At 34.8% G+C, this 25410-nt stretch overlaps 1 protein-coding gene across 1 annotated transcript in view; it reads left to right on the top strand.

Moving 5' to 3' along the window:
* Positions 1–25410, top strand: part of LOC134539674 (cytoplasmic dynein 2 heavy chain 1) — a 446052-nt gene that overhangs the window by 395481 nt on the left and 25161 nt on the right. The window contains exons 76-77 of the mRNA XM_063381862.1: positions 16235–16462; positions 19920–20119. Of these exons, the coding sequence (XP_063237932.1) occupies positions 16235–16462; positions 19920–20119 (428 nt within the window). The remainder of the gene's footprint in view (positions 1–16234; positions 16463–19919; positions 20120–25410) is intronic.

Genomic DNA, 25410 nt, shown 5'->3' with positions numbered 1-25410 from the left:
AGTTGTATTGAAATTACTTTTCACGTATTTTTAACGTGTTTTCGCACCAATAAATGGAGTGATACACTTTAACAATGGTCACAAAATTTACTACTTGAAGACCTTCCTTTCTAGCGTGTCGTTTACCGTGATGAAATTTTACAAAGGGTACAAAAGTTTGATGTTTTTCTGCGGTAGCCTACAACTCACGTAGTTTAGGTTCCCTACCACGTTCATGCAACTTCGGATTTCTCTCAAAAATTTAAATTAAAAAAAATCGAAGTGTTAGGTTAGGTTAGGTCAGTCACAACATGCTTGAACTTCTGATTTAGCGGCTGAAGTGGCGTTAATAAACTTCGGAAATCTTAGAAAATTCTTGCAGGGAACCGAAACTATGTGAGTTGTGGGCTTCCCGTTTTTCGGACGGTATTTTTCGTAGATTACAGTTGAGACACTGGACTCAGTACATGCAGTGGCTTGTAATTCATACATTATAAGCAAATACACTATAGACTAATACCGGACAGCTACAATATTATCAACATTTCTCCACAAAAATCTGAAATTTGTTTCCTTGTAGTTACAATATGTTTTTTTGCATACTGTAGGTAATACCTACACCAGAATATTGCTTTATCTGGCCTTGAAAAACAATTTAAATTTTTAAGACCTTGAATTTAGAGCGCTTATTTGTAGGCCATTATGATAAATTCATTATTAGCTTTCATTTAATGTGAATTTACTATATTTTACAATTAATAAAAATAATATACATTCACATTAGTATGTTTTATTAATATTTAACATTTTTCATTATTGTCTCTAACAATACTCCAGAACCACAATTTTATAGAATCAGTGTTAGAAATGAGATAGGCCTATTATCAGAATATTGGAATATCGGGTATCGGTTATCGGATCGGTAAATTTGGAAATATCGGAATCGGTATCGGTATCGGGCTTTTGGATATCGGGCCATCACTACAGCATATTATTATTTTCTGGCACTTATTACATGTTTAGCATTTTTTTTTTTTAAATATTTTTTAATGACTTTAACGTGCATAATATGATGAATAAATATACATGAATGAACTGGAATCCCGTTCCGAGTTACAATCAGACTGTTTACGAGCAGTGTAAATTTCTTAGCTGTTGCAACAGCGGCCTACAGGTGGATTCAGACTGCAGACTTAGTCAGGGCCGCCGAGAGGGGGGGGGGTGCAAAAGGGGCAAATGCCCAGGGGCCCGGTAGCCTTAGGGGCCCGGGCGCCCGGCTGGAAAGTGGAAAATAAATGGTTGGAAAAACATTTTCCCCCTGCTATTAAAACATCTTGTACTATATATATATAAAAATTGTTTTGTGTGTTCCTAAAACTACAGTCGATAACCAATAACCTAACCGAGCAGTAGGTACTTGTTACATTCAGTTCACACCAAAATACTTGCGTAGTAGCAGAAATGGGAACGTTACAGGGACGTCGGAACAGGGGGGGAGGGGGCAGCATGGGCGAGTCGCCCCCGTGCTGTTATGCATGGGGGAGGGGGGGCTAGAGTAGCATTTTGCCCCCCTCCTTTTCCCAGAATAAATGTTTGGTCCTAGTAGTATTTTTCTAAACCAGTAGTTACAAACGTTGCATTGGTGATCACATTGATTAGAAAATCAAATTTATGATTGTCAGTATACTGTAAAATGATTCCAAATTCCTAGATGGTATTTTATTTAAATTGTACTACATCTACTGTCAGAGTAGTATTTAATACATACTACGTCATCAAATTCTTGGAATGGTATATTTAATATTTTGGTTCGGAAACTCATAAAATAGCACAATTTTGCATCTAAAATTCCAAATTTTTTCGGAGGAGGGCCCCCGGACCCCCGCTCTATGACTGAGGTAAGTGTGATACATCTCTTCGCCACCCCCCCCCCCCCTACCCCCCCCTACCACCCCTACCAGCTAATGAAAACGTTCTGTTGTCCCTGGAACGTTATAAATAATTAATATGTACTAGCTAAACCCGGCCACGCTTTGCTGTGGCACAGTTTAATATTAATTCATTGTTTAATTTAATATTTTACTGTGCATGGCTGTGGAATGTAATAGAAGAAATAAAAATGTGTTTAGCTTAAATATTTTTATTGTAAAGCTAATGGAAGGACTACATTCCTTGTTTTCCCATTTTTTGCATAAACATATAGATCAGATGGTTTACCGACTCTGGAGCACCCGACATATAACTGTCCATGAGAGAAGCATTCATTTTCTAAATTCAAACCGCACACTTGCAAAGATTGTCCTTGTGCTTTATTGATGGTCATAGCGAACGCAAGGCGTATTGGAAATTGAAGTCGTTTGAACTCGAACGCCATATCTGTCGGAATAAGTGGCATTCGTGGAAGTAATACGTCTTCACCTTTATGAAGTCCAATCAAAATTGTTGCTTCAATAAGATTATCCATTAATTTTTTAACTACTAATCGTGTACCATTACATAATTTAGGCTGACAGATATTTCGAAGCAATATAATTGGCACACCAATTTTCAAATTCAAAATATGTGGTGGTAATCCTGGAACATCGAGTGAATTGAGAAATTCCGTTGGAAAGTTCACTGCTTCATTTTGGTGCACTACTGAATCAATAGATTTGTATGTCATTGTTTCACCTTCGATTCTGTTTATAATACTATTGTTCATATTGTGTACGTCAACATTTTTAGCCGCTAGAATGGCTCTTTCGCTCAACCATGCATGATTTTTGAATTTTGTTTCGATGTTTTGGAATACCTTGTCTACTAATTCCTCTTTTGAATCTACGATGTTGCATAAATCAGATGATAAGCTGATTTTTCCTGTTTCTGGATTTGTAGGTACAGTGCCGTTACCAACTTCAATTAATTGTCTTGAAAATATGACTGCTGTTGGATCGTTCTGAAGTTTAACTCGCATATTCGTGGTTAAATGCATCTTTTTTACTGTGCTCCAAAAATTTGAATATTTTTTAATTTAAACGTATTTTTATCAATAGAGTCGAAAGAATATACTTTCAAATTAAATAAAGTTTTTTATTCTTTCTTGAAATATATATATATATACATATTTGTGTAAATTATAGTCGTCAAGGCACAATGGTCGAGTAGCCTGATGTGCTTGAACTTCGACAATATGGTACAGCATCGTCGAGCGTGGTCACAACTAAGTTGGGTGACCATGATATTTAGTTATAGAAACTTTTTTTTCCGACTTTTCCGGTGGATTTTCCCAAACTTTTATTTCATATAAACACTCTTCTGTTAAGATGCAATGTTCTGTAAAAATTTCAATCCAAACCATCGTATACTTTCCGAGTTTTGCGGCCAAATACATACGGAAGCTAAATTTTTATATATATAGATTACAAATGTTTCAATGTAATGAACGTGGTTCAGTGTGTTTGATGTTTTCGAAGTAATAAAATTTATTGTTACTTTAAATTATTTTAATAATATTTACATTCAGAATAAATTATTATACTTATGTATTTTAAACACTCATATAATAATGCAACTTCTGATTACCATTTAAGATTTTTTGTTTTTTTTAGCAATATATACATCTAAATTAATTATTATTTGTATTTTGATGGGATTAACAATGTAAAAGGGCACTGAGATAATACATGCTAATGCTCTTTTTTTTGCGTAACTAGGAAATCATTATGTACGTTCAAATTAAGGATGAAATTTTACGATACCATATATATTTATGGTATACGTAGTACGTAGTAGTGGTATGCAAAAAAAAAAGGAAGGGGGCCTACTACCCCAGCTGCCCAGGGGCCCATAAATTCTCTCAGCGGCCCTGGGCTTAGTCAGTCATGCTGAATCCACCTGAGTTCAGATTTTATCGAAGACAAGTGCGGGTGGTATGTAAGAACTCAGTGTGCACTGACTGTTGTGCTCAAGGTGTCAGTGAAATGTATAGCTGGAATCACGGGCGAAAATCTGTAGGATTCCCATGAGGCCCGCGCGATAACGTGAAGATTTTGCAAATGCAAGCGGGCCCCCTCCGATGGGCTTTTTTATTTCAGGGAGGTTCGGGCCACTCTGAGATTCTCCCCTCCTCCCTTGAATAAAGTATTTTTTGCTTGCAGTACTTCAAATTTTTGAATAATTAATTTAGTTGTTTGTTAAAAAAACCCTTCTAAAATCAAAGAAACTACCTACTTCCTAAATAGATAAATAGCGCTTTAAGAGTTCACACGCTTTTATTAATATTTAAACGCCAATATTTCAAATGTAGGTTTCACATAATGATAAAATCTTATTTTTTTTCGTGGTTACGCCTAATGGAAATAATACACAACAATTCGTCATATATGTTTTTTATGCTTTTAATAACTACTCTACACATGAGCAAATTTCAATATACATAAAACTAAGGAACTCTGCATTACATTTTAAATCTGTGTACGACACTAACAGAAATTGAAGCATAAAATAACATTTTTATTTTTTAATTAATAAGTATTTCATCAACGTGAGCTATGCTTTCATCTCAATGAAGCCACGCTACATAGAGGAAGTGCACATGTATTCAGTCATAACAACAGACCCTCCGGATCACAGAGTAAACGAATGAATGGAATTCATAGCATTACCAAGGTTTTAAGACATATTTTCGCTTCTACTCAATCGCAACATCTCACATAGCGTGTATAATGATATGGTTTCAGTAAACATAACATAAAATGTATTCGCCCCATGTACAGTAGAGGAAACTAAAATGTTTGGAACACTGTAAACAAATTGTATTGTCATTTCTGTAGTCGCTCAAAGCGGCTACTATGTATTATTGTTCAATAAAACGAAATATTAAAACAAACAATAACATTACGTTCAGACAATTCGTTACGTGAAGTGAATGTAATAAAATACACAAGACAGTTTCTTAAAAATACACACACCATTACCAAAACACAATCCCATAAAAATCATATAATATTCCATGTCGACTTAAAATTATTATCTATTATTCACCATGATAATTTCTTGCGGGTAGCCAGCAGCAAAGGGACACAATTTTTATTCATTTAATTAACTTTGACCAAACTTGTAAAACCTGGCATGAGCAAAGTAAGCTAATTCACAATTTTATTTTGCGTCACAATATTAAACATCAACTAGTAATGAATTAAGAGTGTGCTTCGCTTGGTAGAACATCGAATATAGTCATCTCCAGGTATTAAACTGAATTTTGAAAGAGGGACTCAAGTTTCTGAACAAGTTGTTGACTTTCCTGATGATCCATCGACAGTTCGTAAACGGTCTCATCGTCGGGATGTCGAGCTTGGGACCTTTTTCCTCACCATAGACCCGTGGTCTGTCCATTTGTGAAAAAGCCTCACCCGCTAGCAAATACTAACTCATTAATTATAATATGCAAAACATAAAAACATTACATATGCGATAAAACAAAATTTGTTGCTGTCATAAGCCGAAGAAAAAGAATCAAGTTGAAATACCTATAACATAGACAGATAAATCTAAAATAGAGTTATCGATAGTAATGTTTTAATAAACAGAATAATGTATGTCATATTACACTAAATACGTGTTCTTACTAACAACCGAATTTAAAAATAATATAAATTACTTTTTTTTTTTTTTTTTCAACCATAACCGCATAGACGAAACAATACTTATGATAAAAAAATTTGTATAACTATACGACAGGACTAAAAGTTCATTGTACGTAATAAGTATTTGCTTATAGGAATTAATGCTGCAGAATATACGAATAGATTCAAATGCATTTAATTTAATATATTGTCGAATTTATTTGGCAATATGCATGCACAAAAGATTGAATTTTAAATGAATTATCTGTTTTTAACTACAAATATAATTTTATCATATCTCACTTTCATTCAAACTTCAGAGTGTCATTTTCAACAACAAAATAGCCACAACTTCACTTAAAAATATTTTAACTTGATACTTATATTGTATAACTTTTGATGAAATTAAATGTTAAGAGTTTCATTTAAGTTCGAAAGGAAACATAAATATAACGTTCAAAATAAATAACAAACGTTGTTACGTTGTATGTTTTTGCCCGGCTAAGCACACATAGAAACGTAACAAAACAAAACAAACAATGTTCCTGAGGAATTTTTCATTACGATGGTTCTGCTTTATTTGGAAATAAAAGAGTTTATTAAATTATCTTTGTTTATTTCTTTAAAAAAAATGTTTTTTTTCATTGTTACATGGCCTCAATACACAATTTTACAAATGAATTTAGTTAGAAAAACTTTGTTACTTGCACAGTTTTTGTCTTTTCTTATACGGATTTTAACGATGTCTTTGAATTTTGATAGGATGAGGTCCAAATACATACCACAGCAACATACATCTTGCCGTTGATGGTCGAGGAGTCTTGTCACTCGCCAAAGAAAAAAAAACTTAGTAATGTCCCTTGGTTAATTACCTAACTCAAGGTACCGTCGATCGCGGACCGTAATCTCACGAAGTCATGCCGATGCCTAGGGCCTAAATTTCTAGTGAATTTGTCCGAAAAAAATGAACTTAGGTTGAAAAATTACGGCCTGGCCCCAGTCCCTAGGCGTTAAATTATCTCTTAGTGATTTTCCATTTGTCTTGCGACTTGCCGACGACGCGACCGAGTTCGGCGACGATCGAGCAACAAGTGACTTGGTCGACGAGATGACCTTCCCTTGTAAAGGTGAAAACAAGGGAGGCAACCCCGTGGGCCAACTGACCAATCAGCGCACATAATTCCAAAACATGACCATATAAGGAGATTCGTACGGGCACATCACTTGACGCCAGGGCTCGCCCTGATTGGCTGGCTAGTGGTAGCCTCCAGAGACCCTTCCAGACGGTCGCTACAGCTGTGCGTACAACGTGATGCGTAAATCCCAAACACTCATTTACCAAGTGAAAAATAACTTTCTGGCGCCAGAGTGTCGCGCCTGTCCGCTCTTCCTTCTGTACCTTCCAGACTATTCTCAAGATATTACACTAGCAATATCCAATAGAATTTAAAATTACCCAACAAATTCAAATACAATGTTCAAAATTTAGTAAACAAAGTTGAAATTCATATTAAAAACTTTTGTTTAAAAATGATGTCCTGTAAAATTATAATTGATACTGCTTTAAACAAAACAATTACTGACATTAATTATCAAATGTCAAAAATTATTTATTATGGACTGGAATTAACCCTCAAATTAATAATTAAATATATCAAGGAACTAAGTATTTTAAGGCTTTCCATGAAATTTAACCAAAGTAATTAATAACAATTCTTAACAACTATGAACTATCCTTATCTACATATTAAATAATTACTACCTTTCATATCAACATTATTCTTAATCAATATTCTTATGACCCAATAAAATATATATGTATATAACAAATCCTCATTTTGCAATGCTACAACGTTTTGTCTAGTTAGGAGTTCCACGTCATGCAAATAAATGAAAGTTAAACTTTTCAGTATACGGCTGCAATAATTATAGAGGAAAATGCTATTTATTCATTATTTTAATTCCCGTTTGAAGAAGAATAAATTGAATAGTGCTATACCGAAAGTATAAAGTTGAAGTTCAATATTGCTTGTCAAGTAAGTTCAAGATCAAAATAAAAAAGAAGAAAATTTGTTTTCTTGAATCTACTTTTTTCTAAAAGAACATACATAGAATATTTTTTAAAACTAAAATAAACATTTTTAGTCCTTGAGTATAAATTTACTGAAATATTTTTTTTAGTTAATTAATATTTTCATGCGAAGAATTATTTAATTGTTAAAATCACGAGAACATAATTTATTACGTTTAAGTATTCTAAAAGCTTATGTTAAAGATTGACTATATGCTATTCAATTTGCCCAATAATTTTACTGCAATAGGAGAGCATTGCAAAAACACAATTTAACTAATAGGTATTATCACAATAAGTTATGTTCATAAACTATATTAAAGGGAAACAAATATTTATCATTTAATGATATGCAACTTTTTCCTTTGAGGTAAAAATTGAGGTATATTTAATGTAATAAGTAGATCCTCTCATAAAATTTACTGAAACTAATATTCTTCATTGTCTGTCATATTATGATTCCAAACAGTTTAAATCAACTGAAACATGAAATAAAATAGTAAGGTTAACCATGTGGTGTGGAGGAAATTAGAGATTGCTTTGTAAAAAGTGTTAAAAATTTCTCATTAAATATTGTGATATTATGTTCGTACATAATGTAATAAAAAATTCAATACATAAAATATTACGGATTTTTTTTTCAACAACAAATAATTTATGGTTTAACTGCTTTGTGTACTATATAAAAACATAACAAGCTTTCAAAATTTTACAATTTTTTTGATTATCCGTTATAGTTATGTTTTGTTTTAACTCATAAATATTTAAGTTGATTGCCAACGTCACGAGTGTACAATAATTTATTTCACACCGCTCCGGGTTGCAGGTAAAGTAACAGGCGTGAAATTTTATCAGAAACGCGTTCTATTTATTCAGGCCCTTTAATTGGGCGTGACGGACCATGTGCCAAATATGTAATAATTATAAGTAGGTGAAGTATTAAACAAAAAGAACTTGAATGCAAAATAATGCATCTAACAAAAATAATTTGCAAGGTTCTTTCGTGGATGTTGTAATGTATGGGCAATATTTACTTAATTTTGGTTTTTGGATAAATTAATTGTGGTTAGTAAAATTTTAATAATTTTGTATAATTGCTGTAAAAATTTATTTCCTGCCCTTATTAATTAATCGAGCTGTAGAAAAAAGTTTATCTGAAAATTTACGTAATCTTCATTAAACATTGCCACTATTTATACTTTTTACCTTCAAAATGGTTTTTGAATTTTGTAATTAATAACGTACCATCCATAATTACATATGTGAGCGATCGGTCACTGACCTCATCTTCAATACTCCTCGTGACTCCTGCGCCAGGAGGAACATATATATACTTCTGACTAGCTTATTTAATATAGATCTTCCCTAGTTTTTATTTTTTATTTATCATTCCATGAACATTTTTAAAACAGAGAAGACCATCAGATATCTATCTAACCAAAAAGCATAGAAAAATGACATTTAGTTTTCAAAATATGATTTTTCTTTTAGTTTAAGATACATTTTATATAAACCTACATTTTTAAGTATGAAAACTTTTGTAAATAGTTAACCATTTGGTTAATACCAGTATAAATTTTTCTTCAGCGTTGTAAGATGTGTAAAATCATTTTGGAAAACTAAAATAATTTTAAAAAATATTGGGTAGTATAATAATTGTTTTTTGAATATTTATTAAAATTAGAAGGAAAACACTGAAGTGTATGTTCATGTTAAAAGTTAAATATAAATTTTGTTGAATTAGCTGGCGAGACTGTAAAGTCACCAATAAATAGTTTGTACGACAACTTTCAATGTGTTGATTGATCAGTTTCAATACTTTATTTCGTAATACATGATCTAGTATTGTAAGCTTTAGGATATTAGTAGTTTAAAAAAAAGCGATGTTTTAGAGATACACGAATATACACACAGAGTAAGTCGAGCACATGGTACTGTGGCGAGGCACACTAAAAGCAATTCTGAGAATTTCTTTCGGTCACGGGATTATCTTACCTTTGCGGTTGTGGGTTGTCTCCCTCTCAAGCACGCACACACAGGTAGCCTGCCTCCCCTCTGGGCCGGGGTCCCTCACCACGCTACCTGAGCGGTGGGCGGCGAGCTGGCTTCGCCGAGCGGCAGCACGAGACGGTGGAAAACTTTCAGGATTTGCAGAAATTGCGGAAAAGAAATCTCGGAATTTAAAGCGATGACTATATGTTTTAAATACATGAACTTCTTCAGAAAAAAATTATCTTTTTGGCTAAACTTGAACTTTTTTTCTGTCATTATCCTAAGCAGTATAAAATGGCCCCAAAGTTGGACAAGTTGGTGATTTTTTATTTCATATTTTGATAGAAAAATACAAAAATGTAAACGTATACAGACAACTCGTGTAGTATCTTCTCGTGGGTGAAAAATTTTCAGATTCGTATTGTCGATCAATAAAGTCCCATCATTATTTAAAAAACATAGTGTTCCGCTAACTTCTGAAGCTACTAGGGAGGCCCCTTAAGACACAGGCTTACTCAGTGGCAGACCTAGACTCTGCGGGGCCCTGGACAATTTATTTCAGCGGGGCCCTTGTAGAGGGGGGTGTGGGGGGGGGGGGTCTTATCGGACTGGAGTATGGAATACCACTGGGGAAAGGGGGATTTGTGGTCACTCTCCCGGAAAGTTAGAAAATTAAACTTTTGAGCCTACATTGAACCTAAATTTCGACGATGGTAAGAAATTTTCTTTCGTGGAAATTGTAATTGGGTTAGTTTTATTAATGCATACAATTTAATTCTGGTGAAATCTGGTCATTTTATAAGTCTATAAAAGCTGTCAATATTTTTAAAAGTGAAATTTTAATAAAAATATAAAAAATCAAAAGCAAAAACAAAAAAAACAATATTTCCTTTTATTTCATTTACACACATACAATATTTTTTCACATAAAATAAAATTATACAAAGAAGAAAAATAAAAATACGAAAATAAATTTGGATTGTTTTTGTACAAATACTGAAATATATGCCACATGTAAATGAGGGTTAATTTATATAGCGGTTTAGGCTATTATTTAAATTAGTCGTAAAATTAATTTGGTAGAAAAATCACATGATTTTTTTTTCCCTCACTTATGAAAATAAATGGTTTTAAGGGGAAAAAAACCCAACATTTCAAGGCAAAATATTACAGTTCAACTGTTCCTTATCTCCAGTAATTTTATCAGTCTAAATATTTTGTTAAAGGATCGCTTAATTTTTTTTCAAGTTCTTTGCGTTTTTCAATTTTTTTCCGTTTGGAACTGCCAGAATCATATTTCCTACCAAAGTCACGATCACGAGAGGTCATTGTAAATTAATCTGACTGAAACTAACAAATAAAAATTTCAGCCTTGATTATGAAACTGTCGAATAAAAATAAATATCCCTATTAATAAATATCATTGAAAGTAGTTACAACAAAATAACAGGACGAACGAATAGAGATTCAAAATGTGTACTGCACGATACATGACTTAATATTTCCACTGATCTGGCGACACTGCAGTAACAACATCGGTCTGTAACGCGTACGTTCACACCCCTCCACTTTTGAATATCGTAAAAGGGAAGGGAAGGCTAATTATCAGCCGCTGACTAAAGTCACGTAAATTTAGAAGGTTGAGAGGAAGTTTAGGGTTTACATAGCGACCTATACTTTCAATTCCTTTGATAACTGGCAGAAGTAATATAAACATAAAACAAAAAAAGCACAACTGTATGCATAGGCGTGCGCAGGACTTCAGTATTGGTGGTGCCAGATTACACAACAGCCCTGTCTTTCACGGACCCCGAGCCTAAAGCGGGGGGTCCGGGGGTCCTCCCCCGGAAAAATTTGGATTTGAAAGCGCAAAATGGTGCTCTTTAAGGTGTTTCCGAACAAAAACATTAAATACACAGATGTAAAAAATTTAACATTTTTATGACAAATTATGGCTTTGAACTTATAATCACCAGGAAAACTACTAAACTATTTACAGTTTTAAACTTTGTTGAGCCATAAAGTAAATTGCACAAATTGTTTGCACGGAATTCATGCTGGTGGCTTTGAAAAACCGTTCTTATATGTTTTCTGAAGACGCCAAATAAATGCTAGAAAAAACATTCTCAAATGTTAAGTTTTAAAATCAACAAATGAAGGGAGTTTTTGTAACATAGTACCTAAAATATGTAAAATATTAAAATAATAAAAATACAAAAATAAGAGTGGGCAAAAGTTTTAACTTTTGGAATACAACAAAAATGTTTTGTCGACGACTGCATATAAGTCATCGAGTAAGCCTATCCTTTTAACTAACTAAACTCTCTTTTTTAAATAAACCCTGGCGGACGGCGCCGGCGGCTATTATTCCGTGCACCTGCCGAGTGGAGTGAACAGTGGACACCGAGCGCGCATTCTATGTAATTCGAGGAGAACTATGAGAAGTATTTACATTTCAGAAGTTTCGTAGCCGCGGCCCGCGTGTACAACACAAGTATGTAATTGCACCTGGCAGTTGGTTCGATTGATAATTGATATACTGATAGTGTTATGAGCACATATCTGTAACTCGACACGATTGGAAAACATATTTGTTTTGGAAATAATACAGATTTTTGTAAGTATGTATTATTTCTGCTTGTAAAAAACAAAATAACGTTAACCCTAATTGTGGTGCCAAGGCACCTGTGGCACCTACCGTGCGCACGCCTATGACTGTATGTACTTTTCACCGCCCTTCCCCAGAGATATATTAGAGGAAAACGACACTCAGAGCAAAGCCTTGTTGTCGCCGTATCTGTGATAACTGTAACCTGAAGCAAACACTAATCAGCATCGCCAGCTGGCAAGTGTCAGGTAATGTGATCCACATATTGCCAACCCGATTATCTGACACTCGTCCCCTGCATGTTGCGGGTAATACATATAAAAGAGGTTCTAATAGACATTAGGGGTGTACAACTTAATTTCGAACACCTTACATGACAGGCAGGGCCGCTGAGAGAATTTGTGGGCCCCTGGGCAGCTGGGGTAGTAGGCCCCCTTCCTTTTTTTTTTTTTTTGCATACCACTACTAAGTAGGCCTATGCCATAAATATATATGGTATCGTAAAATTGCAGCCTTCATTTGAACATACATAACGATTTCCTAGTTAGGCAAAAAAAGAGAGCATTTGCATGTATTATCTCAGTGCACTTTTACATTGTTAATCCATCAAAATACAAATAATAATTAATTTTGATGTATATATGTATTGCTAAAAAAAAAAAAAAAAAAAAAAAAAAATTTAACTAGTAATCAGAATTTGCATTATTATATGAGTGTTTAAAATACATAAGTATAATAATTTATTCTGAATGTAATTATTATTAAAATAATGTAAAGTAATAATCAATTTTATTACTTCGAAAACATCAAAAACACTGAACCACGTTCATTACATTGAAAAATTTGTAATACATATTAATTATTTATAACGTTCCAGGGACGTCAGAACGTTTTCATGAGTGGGGTGGGGAGGGGCGAAAAGATGTATCACACTTACCTCAGTCATAGAGCGGGGGGTCCGGGGGCCCTCCCCCGTAAAAATTTGGAATTTTAGATGCAAAATTGTGCTATTTAATGAGTTACCGAACCAAAATATTAAATATACCATTCCAAGAATTTGATGACGTAGTATGTATTAAATACTACTCTGACAGTAAGTGTAGTACAATTTAAATAAAATACCATCTAGGAATTTGCAATTATTTTACAGTATATTGACAATAATAAATTTGATTTTCTAATCAATGTGATCACTAATGCAACGTTTGTAACTACTGGTTGAGAAAAATACTACTAGGACCAAACATTTATTCTGGGTAAAGGAGGGGAGGGGGGGGCGAAATGCTACTCTCGCCCCCCCCCCCCCCCCATGCATAACAGCAAGGGGGCGACTCGCCCCTGCTGCCCCCACCCCTTCCACTGTTCCGACGTCCCTGTAACGTTCCCATTTCTGCTACTAGGCAAGTATTTTGGTGTGAACTGAATGTTACAAGTACCTTCTGCTCTGTTAGGTTATTGGTTATCGACTGTAGTTTTAGGAACACACAAAACAATTTTTTATATATATATGTATATATATGTATATATATGTATATGTGTGTGTGTGTACAAGATGTTTTAATAGCAGGGGGGAAATATTTTTCCAGCCATTTATTTTCCACTTCCCAGCCTGGCACCCGGGCCCCTAAGGCTACCGGGCCCCTAGGCATTTGCCCCTTTTGCCCCCCCCTCTCGGCGGCCCTGATGACAGGTGCCAGGGTGAGGGCAGACGTGGGGCCCTACTAGGCGCGGGGCCCTGGGCGATTGCCCGGGTCGCCCGGCCCTGGATCCGCCCCTGGGCTTACTTAAAATAAAATTTCCCTTGTTTTTTATGTTTTTAGTTATCATTTCATGAATATATTGTAAATAGTACAGATCATGAGAGATCTATTTATCCAAAAATCATTGCGATACGACATTTAGTTTTCAAGAAACGTTATTTTTATTTTCGATACTTATAAAACTTACATTTTTAAGTATAAATAAAAGTAGGTAAATGCTAAACCATTTTGGTTGGTATACTTATCATTTTTTTTCCCAGTATTTTACGAAGTCCAAAATCTTTTAAAAAATAACAATTTTTTTACACAATTTATTTTTAATTGAAAAAAAATATAGGGAAAAAGCATGAAGTGTATGTGCAGGTTTAAAATGTAACATTAATTTTCTCATCCCAGCAGCAACCGGTGAGTCATCTAGTTCTCCGCGCCAGCTTAGCAACGTAGCGCGGCACGCCTCCCTCCCTCCCTTCCTCCCACGTACCAGTTGTGACGATACAGCGCTTCATTATCTTCCGTCTACACAGCAGAGTTTAAATATTTTCCTGACGCATCACCACACATCAATTTAAATAATCAGGTACCACAAAATGTTAGTAAAATTTATTTATGGGAAAAAAAATTTCAATTTTTTTTTCTTTGGAATTTGTTGCAAAAATCGTGGTGCGCACTATACACGAGTAAATACGGTATTACATAGAACGTAACTCTGACTGGCTGTCTACAGGTCATGAAAGTCACAAAAGTCAAGACAAATTAAGGAAGTTAGAGGACTGATTAAAATAATAACAATAATAATAGGGTGTTGGAAGTCAAGAAACTTAAATTTCCAACAGAATTATTCCTAATTTTTTTTGTTTTGTTTTTATAATTCCTCCATTAAAGATACTGCAGAATGGCTGTCCCTGCATTAGGAGGGTCGCCCCTATAATTTAGGTTATGAAAAATCCAACATTTTGACTGTAAGGGGCAAATATAGGTTGCACCATATATCTGTCTTCACTAGAATTTCCATGTCTCAGCTAATTGATCTGTAAGAAATATGGCACTGGGGTTACCCTCTGTCCTCTTTTAGTCTGTTTTCTGTGCTACTTTATTAGTATGAGCAGTGAGGCGGCATTCTTCTGCCCACTTCACTCTCTCCACCCTCCTCCCCACCCCTACTTTACAACCCTTCCTGCTAACTAAAATACAAAGGGGAATGCTACTATTTTTTTACACCTGTGTAACCCTTCCCAGCTATTGTAATTTTTTTTTAACCAGGCCTCCTTCCGAATAGAAAAAAAAAGGCAGCAAGATACCTTTCTTCTCAGTTCCTTTTATAAAACTAGCATGCATGGTACTGTCAGAGAGAAATTCGTACGAGGAGGAAAGTAAAACTCTGTGCAGTTTTCAAAGCACCAACGATAGCTGTAGTTTTGTCATGGAATGTTTGTATTTGAAAGATGGGAAATCTCACGCAAAAAGCAATGACGTTGGGTCACAATTGCATCTTAAAATCCGATTGCAGTAAACACGTTGAGATTGTGTACAGTGCCAGTTCATGGACATTTACGACAATATGGGAGGGAGAACCGTCAGTGTTACAGGGTCCACATGCATTCACAGTCACAGAAAATACACACACTCGCACACACACACACACACACACACACACACTCACACTCTTTCCCCTCCTCCAGCTGAATGCCATCCCAGCAAGTCATCTCGCACATTGGCAGACATACTGAAATAGCACAATGTTTTTCCTGCACCACTCAGATATTTTAGCAAAACAATTTTAATTACTCGTGATGTTTATGTGTGTGTGTGTGTGTGTATATACATATACATATATATATATATATAAACCAACACAAGAGGGTTATTTACACACGTACTCAATGACACACAGCAATTATATAAAAAAAAATATTCACCCAAAGTTATAAACTTACGTATGATTACACTACATTTTTTTTTTAAACTAAAAATCAGCATAAAATGAGCGACCCGTAATGTGAGTAAATACGTTAAACCTGTAGTTGGAGACTTTCCGCTTTATTATGGGGGAGGTATCTGTAAAAAAGGTTTTTAACTTTTTTTATTATTTATAAAAACATAGTATGTACGTAGTTCTGTTTTGTAAAACATTTCCTCGTATACACACGAGCACTTGCTCTCTTACTCACTTGTCGCTTGTAATGGAGAGTACGTGGTGAGAGTCGCCACGCTGCTGTCGCAGGGCCTGGGGTTCGTCCAGATGAAGGTGGCGGCCCTGGCGGAGGGCGAGGACGGCGCCGGCCCCCCGCCACAACCGGTGGCAGCCTTCGTGGGCGCGGAGTTCCGGCGCGGGGTGCTGCTGGTGCAGGCCATACACCGGTCGCTGGCCGCCATCAGCAAGGTGGTGAGGGGCAGCACGGCGCCGCGCCCGGACCTGGCCGAGCTCGCTGCAGGCATCATGAAGCACCAGGTGCGTCCGGCACTCCAGTGCTGGAGTCCAGTTTCATTTTCAAAACAGAGGATTTCGGTGTTATTGTTTTCATTTTTGTAATACTGACTCTGCCAAAATAATGGTAAAATTTATATGCTGCAATTTTACAATATAATAATTTGTATTAAATTGGTCTACAACAGATGCATTCAGAACAATAAAAATAAATTAGCAAGCATTTGTGGTTTAAAACTGAATTCAAAAAGGGATGCACAATTAAACAAATTATTTTTTCTCATCCATGTATTGTTTGGAAACAAAATTCCTTAAATTTCAAACATTAAAAGATAATTTTTTTAAAGATTTCAATTAAGTTTTGGTTAAATTCTATTTGATTCCATAATATAACTTGTTTTTCGGTGCTTTATGGTGTATTAACTTGCATTTTGGTGTTATGCAGTGTTTTGACATGCTTTTCGGTGATATTTTGGTTTTATCGTAATTCACCATATAATCTTGTCCCTATGTATTTGCACATAAAATCATGGCTAAGAAGCACATTTGTTTAAAACAGAATAAATGTGTTAGTCATGCTGTGGAGCATACACAAAATTTCATTTCAGGACGGGAGGGGATAAAACCACTTCGCCTGCTGTTTGCTTTCAAATTCTTTCCTTTTGTTAGTGGGGATAATAGATTTTGATTGATTTTTTTTTTAATAATTTTTTTTATATCTCCATTCTTCCTTCCCCCTTGCCTATACCCATGGTCATGCTAACTATTTATCATCAATTGATTTTTGCAAAAAAGTAGCAAGGAGCAGTATTAAAAAATTTGTAATTAATACTCACAAACTAGTCCCAAAATAATTTTTTTTTTAAATCATGATGTTCTTCCCTTTATTATTGTTTATTATTGTTTGGTACCGTGGAAGAGGTTGAATTCCCTATAATGCTCTCCCTTCCATTTTGAGCTAGTTTGCCTTGTGTTGGCTACAGAACAAACCAAGAAGTAACTAGGAATAAATAGTAAGCTATAATCAGGTGGACATTCAGGAACAAGTACAATACATATCTGGTACGCTTCTGCAAAGGGGATAGTACCAACCTCAGTCAGTAATGAACGGGAAACAAAACCATCAAATAATTTGAAATATATATATATATATATATATATATATATATATATATGAATATATATATATATATATTCATATATATATATTCATACATATATATTCATACATATATATTCATACATATATATTCATACATATATATATATTCATACATATATGTTCATACATATATATATATTCATACATATATGTTCATATATATATATATTCATACATATATTCATACATATATATCCATATATATATATATATATATATATATACACATTCATACACACACATATATATATATATATATAGTGTAGAGGTGGGACAATACCACACTTTCGATACTCCAGGGAAAAATATTTTCCCATTAAGTAACAATTATTTCAAATAACATAAATTAGTTTTAAACTATATAAATTCAGTCTATCATACCAGCACAATGTCAGATTAAACTTAGATACATAATGTGTAAATAGTTGCATTATATTAATGAAAAATATGAATTCATCATTATATATACATATAATAAAACCACCAGAAATGTAAAATACAGTCCATAATCAGGTAAAGCTGACATGTGAAACAGTGGCCTTACAAAATGTTTGAAGTCCTTTCTTGGAGGGGGGTAAAAGTCACCAAGCCTAAATTAGAAATAAAAAAATTAGGCTATTGTAAAAAGAAAATCAGAAATTTTTGCATGTTTGTTTCATTTTACAAACAACTTTATGCAACAGAACAATTTTCAATAAAATTTTAACTTGAGAAACGTAAAATACAAAACAATCAGATCGTAAGAAAACAATAACGAACGGGTATATTCAGTTCAAAGATTAATGAATGCACAAAATATGAGATCCGTGCCTTGGTAAAGCACGTGCACCAATTTCATAATCATTGCTAGTTTGCGCCACTAGTCTCGCTTGGTGCTGGCCATAGATGCTACTAGCGAAGTGCACAGTCTTCTTGATACTATCCATATCTATGGTGCAATAAAGTTATTTTCTTACGTTTGCAAAGGTAAACAATGAACGTTTTTCAAAATAAACGCATTAATTAAAACTTAATTTAAAAGAATTTGTGAATTTTAGGACTTTCCCGCTTCGTAAAAACGTATGAAACGAGAAATTAATGATTTTATATGTGTATGTTCCAGGAAAGTAAATCATTGTAAATATAGTACTTTCGGCGGGACCAAAATTAATCGGCGTATGACACGGTAAAATGTATGAAACGGGAACGTATCATCGAGGTTCTACTGTAATTGTATTTTGTACGATGGGGCCTCAAAACTTAATTCAATACAAATGAACAAGCATTCCGGTATCGAAAAAATGTATCGAACTTACAGTTTCGATACTCGATACTTTGCGATACCGTCAAGTATCAAAGGTATCGAGGTATCGCAGTATCGAAAATCCCATCACTAATATTATGCCTATATTCTGCATAACTATGCTCATAACTTATATATTAATGTTAAATGATGAGTGTCTTATTTCTGTCAAAAAACATTTTATAGTACATGCTGAGAAATAATTATTTTTACGGGCGCACAGGGCAGCATTTTCATTTTTCTTACATACGGTAGTTATTTTCCCAGTAATTTCTTGTTTTGAGGAGGTTGTCTATTATAACTCGAAACCAAAATTTTTGCGGCCCATTTTCCAATTTTTAGAAATGAATTTGATTATAATTTAAACATTAAAGTTATCTAGCAAAGGAAAATGAAAGTATACACATCCGGAAGACCATTAACATCTGATGCAAAAAGAATTTAATTGTTTCAAAGTGACCACCCCTTAAAATAGTTTAATATATCTCCACAATAAAGTTGATAAATTTAATATACTAAAATTTAATAGCTTTATTTTATTTATAGATGCAAGAAAATGATTTTTAGGTTATCGAAAAACAATTATTTTCACTCGAATACAAAGCATTCCTTTGAATTATACGGCTTGGTGCATTATTTCGAGTTTGGTAATAGCAGAGGGACTAACATCGGATAAGAGCTTGGAGTCACTATCTAGTGTCGGACCCTTGAACAGAACCACATATGACGTAAAACTCTAACTCACTCTTTAATCTGAATGATACATCCAGGGGTGCAAATTCACGGGATTCGCAAGGAAGTCCCACCGTAAATTTCCAGCGGCTGGGGGGGGGGGGGGGGGGGGGGGGGGGGGGGCCTTTGCGGCCAAAAAGTTTAGCCTGCGGGGTTATCAACACAAGTAATCTTAGGGTGGATGCTTTATGTTGTGTACTGCCCTTATTTTGGTTTACATGCATGCAATAAAAAGAAAACTTTAAAATATGCAGAAAGTTTCCCATAAAGCGTGGTTGTGACATCACAGTCGCGTGCCATTGTAGACGCCGCCCCAGTGGCAGCGGGAGTGGGGGGGCCCCGCGGAGCCCCTGCCGTACCTGCGCGGCGTGGTGGCGCGCGTCCTGGCCGTGCAGCGCTGGGGCCAGAAGAGCGAGCAGGGCGCGCTGCTCCGGGAGCCGCTGGACCTGGCCGACCTCTTCCGCCCCGGCGTGTTCCTGTGCGCGCTCAAGCAGCAGACGGCCAGGTCTCCTAAACAATCTCTCTGACCACAGAGTGCTACTTACCGTATGGTTAGAGGCACTGGAAAATAGCGTTTATAATGGCTGCTCGTAGCATTTATATTTTGCCATATAGCATTTATATAGCTTTAATTTTAATAGACTAGAAAATTCTTACATGATGCTATTATTCATTATTCGATTATTCCATATTTTCAAAACGGTTTTGATTTTCTATATACACAACTCACGATGGTATAGCTGTCCATATAATATAAAATTGCCCCTTAATAACATGTAACATAACAGTTTAAATATCACATTTGTAAAGTACCTACATCAATTAACACTGAAAATAAAAATTTGCAACTGAGATGTTAAAATATCAATGCAAAAAACAGTCAATGTTGTTCAAGTAACAAACATAAGTGTCAAAAATCACTTTCACAAAGCCAAATATCAAAAATAATTTTCACAGAGTTCTAAAATAAAATGTAGCTTTACCAAACACATATGCCACTAACAAAAATTAAAAGACAGCATTGAGCATGTTTCAACAGTCTTTTCAGTCATGCTGGTTCTTCGATCGGTGACAATTAAATTATACTTTCTAAAAAACCATTCAGCATCAACACTGTTTACTGGGACCACAAACTCTTTAATGCTACTTCAGAAAATTCAGGGTACTTGATTTTTGCTGTCAGCAAGAGTTGAACAAGGTCAATCTCATCTCCATCTTTCAAGTTCGTTAGAAGCTGCCTGTGGAAGTACATATATCCATCAATAAAGGTGTCAGAATCCAGTTTTGCTGCAAGAGGCAATCTCTTCCTACGCTCCTCCAAATTCCTTAGATCCACCTGCGACCTCTGACCAGCAATAGCAGGGTTGAACAAGAAATTCAAGTCCTGGTAAAATAAATTGGTGACATTGCTGCCCATGTGATTAGTCAAAGTGTGTAGACATCTTCGCATGCACGATTTTAGTTGTGATTTCACAGCCTCTTTCTGAACGAGATTTGTACTCTCGTTTAAAATTTCCATAGTTTCCTTCGGGAAATTTCCATCACTGTACCGTTGTAGACAGCACTGAAGTGTAACCAATTCATCCCACAATTTGTGTGCATAGATGTATGAGGATCCCTCCAGTTCTGTAATGAGTGTCATTATTTTTGCACTCACATCACTAACAAATGTAATTTGTATAGTGAGCTGCATAGCTAGGGAAGGATTTTCGAACATCTGGACAATATTTGTTATGCTGCTATTGCTAAACTCACACCCTGTCTTGAAGAAGTCAATAATTGCATTAATGTACTTTGACAAGTACTGCACAGTTGAAAACCAGGAATTCTACCTGGTAATTACTGGAATAGGGAACAATACTGCTGACAGTTCAGGATGGTGTTCTTTCAAATATGCAAGATATGCATTTTTTTTTTCGGGAGTGGAGAAATGCCATTTTCATTTTAGCCACAAGAGTGTTGAGTTCTCCTAATTCTTTCAGGAAGCAGTCACCTACAAGATTCATTTTGTGAGCCCAGCATTGGAAATGTAGGAGATGTTCTCCTAAAAGGGTTTTGAGGGCAACAAAACGTGTACCCATATAATGAGCAGAGTATGAAACTAACCCTACTACATTGTTATAGTCAACGTGATACTTGATCAATGTGTCTAAAATTGCTTGAGAGCAAGTTGTTCCATTTGCAGAACTCAAAAATGAGCAACTAGCCAAATACACTTGTTGTGCTGCACTTGCAGAAACAGTTCGGAAAAGTACAGCTAAAGCACACCTACCACGAACATCGGTAGTTTCATCAGCGACTAGGACAATGTTTTTATTTTTAACAGCTTCCGTTATTTCTTCGGTTTGAACTTCACTTACTGCTGGAACATAATCACTCCGAAGTGTTGCAGCTTGTGGTATGTCACCAGATTCTGGGATGTACCTGAAACATTTAGTCCTAAGTCAACTAGATGAAACATATTTTAGTTACTAACATGTAATGTAGGCCCTCAAGTTTTTTCCAAGAAATTCATTTAATAATTCTCTTAAATATTGTTATTGTAAAGGTTGAAGAACACAATAACTAGGAATGTACTGTATTGCTTAATTATTTACAAAATTCACACTTACTTTTTAAAGTATTCCCTTACAGCCGGATCATCTATTTTTTGTAAGGGAATATTTGCCTTCAAAAACATTGTCACTGTTTCATGTATGAACTCCTGTTTTTCTTGTTTGGCCTTTTTTTGTTGCTGGAATGTGTTCCAAAGTGTTAACTGCCGTTTTTTTACGGTTTCATTCTCAAATTGTTTGTGAGAAGTAGTTCTTACGTGCTTTTCCGAAGTATCATTCTTCTCCCAGTTTATGCGGATGTTGCAAGCTTTGCACATAAGTATGTTAGTGTCACTGACATAGAAATAGTGCGATTTGTATTGCTCTTCACGTGAATGCACGGTAACAGATTTTGTCCGTCCCATGATGGTACGAAAAAAATATATAATAGTTCTAACTGCATTGCACGCGAACGCGATACAGAAAACCGACTTTAATAATCTTAATTTTATCGTGAATAGCAGCGCAATATTTTAGTTTCACAATTAACATTTGTTTTTCGGGTTTGGAAATTAGGAAAACACTAGGTACTTTCAACAAATGAGCTACAAAAGCATAGATGTGCTAACGAATTTGACTGAAGTAGATTTTCGTAATTGTTTTTTTGTAGTTGCCAAATATAAGCTGCGTGCGTTGTAAACTTAAATTAATGCATTTTTATAGTTTAGTTGTCATTTGAAAGTAAATAATTTGATTGCTTGTGTTAATATCACACACGCACGCACACGTTGGCAAACATGGCCGCTTCAATGTTTTCACTTTCTTTCCCGTGAAAATATTCATACACGTAAATAAACGTCTCTCTTTAATCGTTTACATTTGTTTGGGTCATACGTTACGTTTGACGTTAGCAAAGTTTCCGCGTGAGCCTATGTGTATTTAAACTGTGTTTCGTGTTATTTACAAGATTCATAGATTGTGTTGATTGTTTACATGGCTCGCCATCGTCACCGTTTATTAGGTAATCTTCAAACGCGGTAAGAAGATGCATAAAATATAGAATGTTCTTTATCGTATGAGGTTAGGCCATTAATAATAAGAAATTGTTTATTTAAAAATATTCGATAAACCTAAGATTAACTGGAAATTTTAATATTACTTGAAAATTTAATATTTACTTCTAAAAACGGGATTGTAGCGTTTATTCGCCGTTAAACCATTTTGTCGCTTTTATTCGCGCCTATATCGTTTTTACGATTTTCCAGTGCCTCTACGTATGGTATTTTCATTCAAAATTGCTATAGCTCAGGATATTACAGGACTAAGAATCCCACAATATTATAATATACTTTGTGCACATCTTACATGAGGAATGATTTAATTTTTATATTAAATTATAAAAATAATAACCTTGATAAAATTGATATACTGTCTTTAAAAAGGTAAAAATAATAATATATAATAAAATTAAATTATTTATATTAATTAACTTAGTATAATTTAAAGTATCAAACCTTCTACAATTCTGTTGCTTAATGATTGTGGTATTAATTCTGCTGGTTATTATTCTGATGTTTTTTGTTGCTTTGTGTGCTGTCCTGTCCTACTGAGTAACAGTGTCTAGTCTGCATTGTGTGTTTTATTTTATGTATTATTATAGTTGTCCTTTTGCTATCAGTTTGTCTGTCTTATCCTTTGTTTTTGTTATTTTCTGTTATTTTTTGTTTGTGTGTGAATTATGTTTGTTGTGCCCACCGCTAAAGACTCTAGACTGTTAGTAGGAATGGTTCATAATTTAAATACATAAATAATTGTAAGGCTTGCAAAATTCTCTGTTACTCATTTGTAGAGACGGGAAAAAATGGTGTAATGATTTTTACGCGAAAATTTCGCGAAATTATGCGAACATTGTGGTAAACAACAACAAAACGTGAAAAATGGCCTTTCTCGCAAAAAACTACGAAAATTGGTTATGTACATTACCTTGGTAGATCGTTTCGCGAGGGAACAAATAAAAAAAATACTACGTCACCTGACAAACGAAATATGCAAACTTGCCGATAATTTATGTTAAGTAAATAATACAACATCGGGCATACTAAGAACATAAAAATAATATTTTGTTTTGGCAATTGAAATGTAAATACGGTGGCCATCATGGCTGATGGCTTCAGTCAAGATTATGGCCAGCGAATCTGTAAATAGCCAGACTGCTTGACAATTGTGTTGCTAGCAATGCTCCAGTGAGAACGTGTTCTAAACTACCAAAAACGTTATGTAAATAACGAGATTGAATGTTTAAAAACAGATACCCAAGTGAAATAAAATTAATTAAAATTTTTAAATCGCAGTGGAACGTTTGATTCCAAAAGACACGGATATTGGAATATTAACCATACATTTGCGCATTTGTAACACTTTTAGATACATCGATTTAGTGATCAATCCACTATTTACTGCACGAAATAAAATCGATTCGTCAAATTCGTGTTTACGTTCATAAACAATTATATATGAAAGACGTGACACTGTTGTCAAACATGTGCAAGGCAAACTCACATTAAAGTAAGGTTAGGTAGTCCCGGTACCAGCAACAAACGCCTTAAAATTTCATTTTGGAAACCACAGAATCATTTATTTCTGTGAACATACCACTTGAAAAAGTTAGACAGTAAATTTTGTGACTGGATAAACAAAAATGTTAAGGGAGGTGGGGATATTAATTCCGCTAGTTCCCTTCGTAGAACATTTATCCCCAAAAAAAATTGAAAATGACATTAAGAAAGAGTTTGAAGGTAAATATATTTGTATCCTTTAAAGTATGGAATGTCCAGTGGAAAAGTAAAGGTGTTCCCTGAGCCAGTTTTAACGAGGTGGAATTCGTGGTTCCGTTCAGTAGTTTACATTTGCAGCTATTTGACATCATTGAGTTCTTTGCATCATCTGGTAATTCACCAGACTATGACGACAGCGGTATTACTTGGCCAAAGGAGAGGAGCTCTGCAGAACTGCTACAAATCAAAGTTGAGCCTAAATTTGTTTCAGAATACTGCAAGCCAATTGAAGAGCTAATAACTTTTCTTGAAGGTTCTTCTTATGCAACAGCACACATCCTGTGCTGTAAACTAAATGATATAGAGACAAAACTACAGTTGCTAAGCACTGGACAAATCTAGCAGTTCAGCCTTTGTATGGTTTTGCTTGAGCAAATCTTGACAATGGCTTTTTTAATTAATGGTCAATGACTCAATGAGTGAAGTGC

Source organism: Bacillus rossius, chromosome 15 (genome assembly GCF_032445375.1).
Source record: "Bacillus rossius redtenbacheri isolate Brsri chromosome 15, Brsri_v3, whole genome shotgun sequence".
Taxonomy (NCBI): Eukaryota; Metazoa; Arthropoda; class Insecta; order Phasmatodea; family Bacillidae; genus Bacillus; species Bacillus rossius.
Note: the sequence above shows the minus strand (reverse complement) of the source record. Positions and strands in the feature narration are given on the sequence as shown.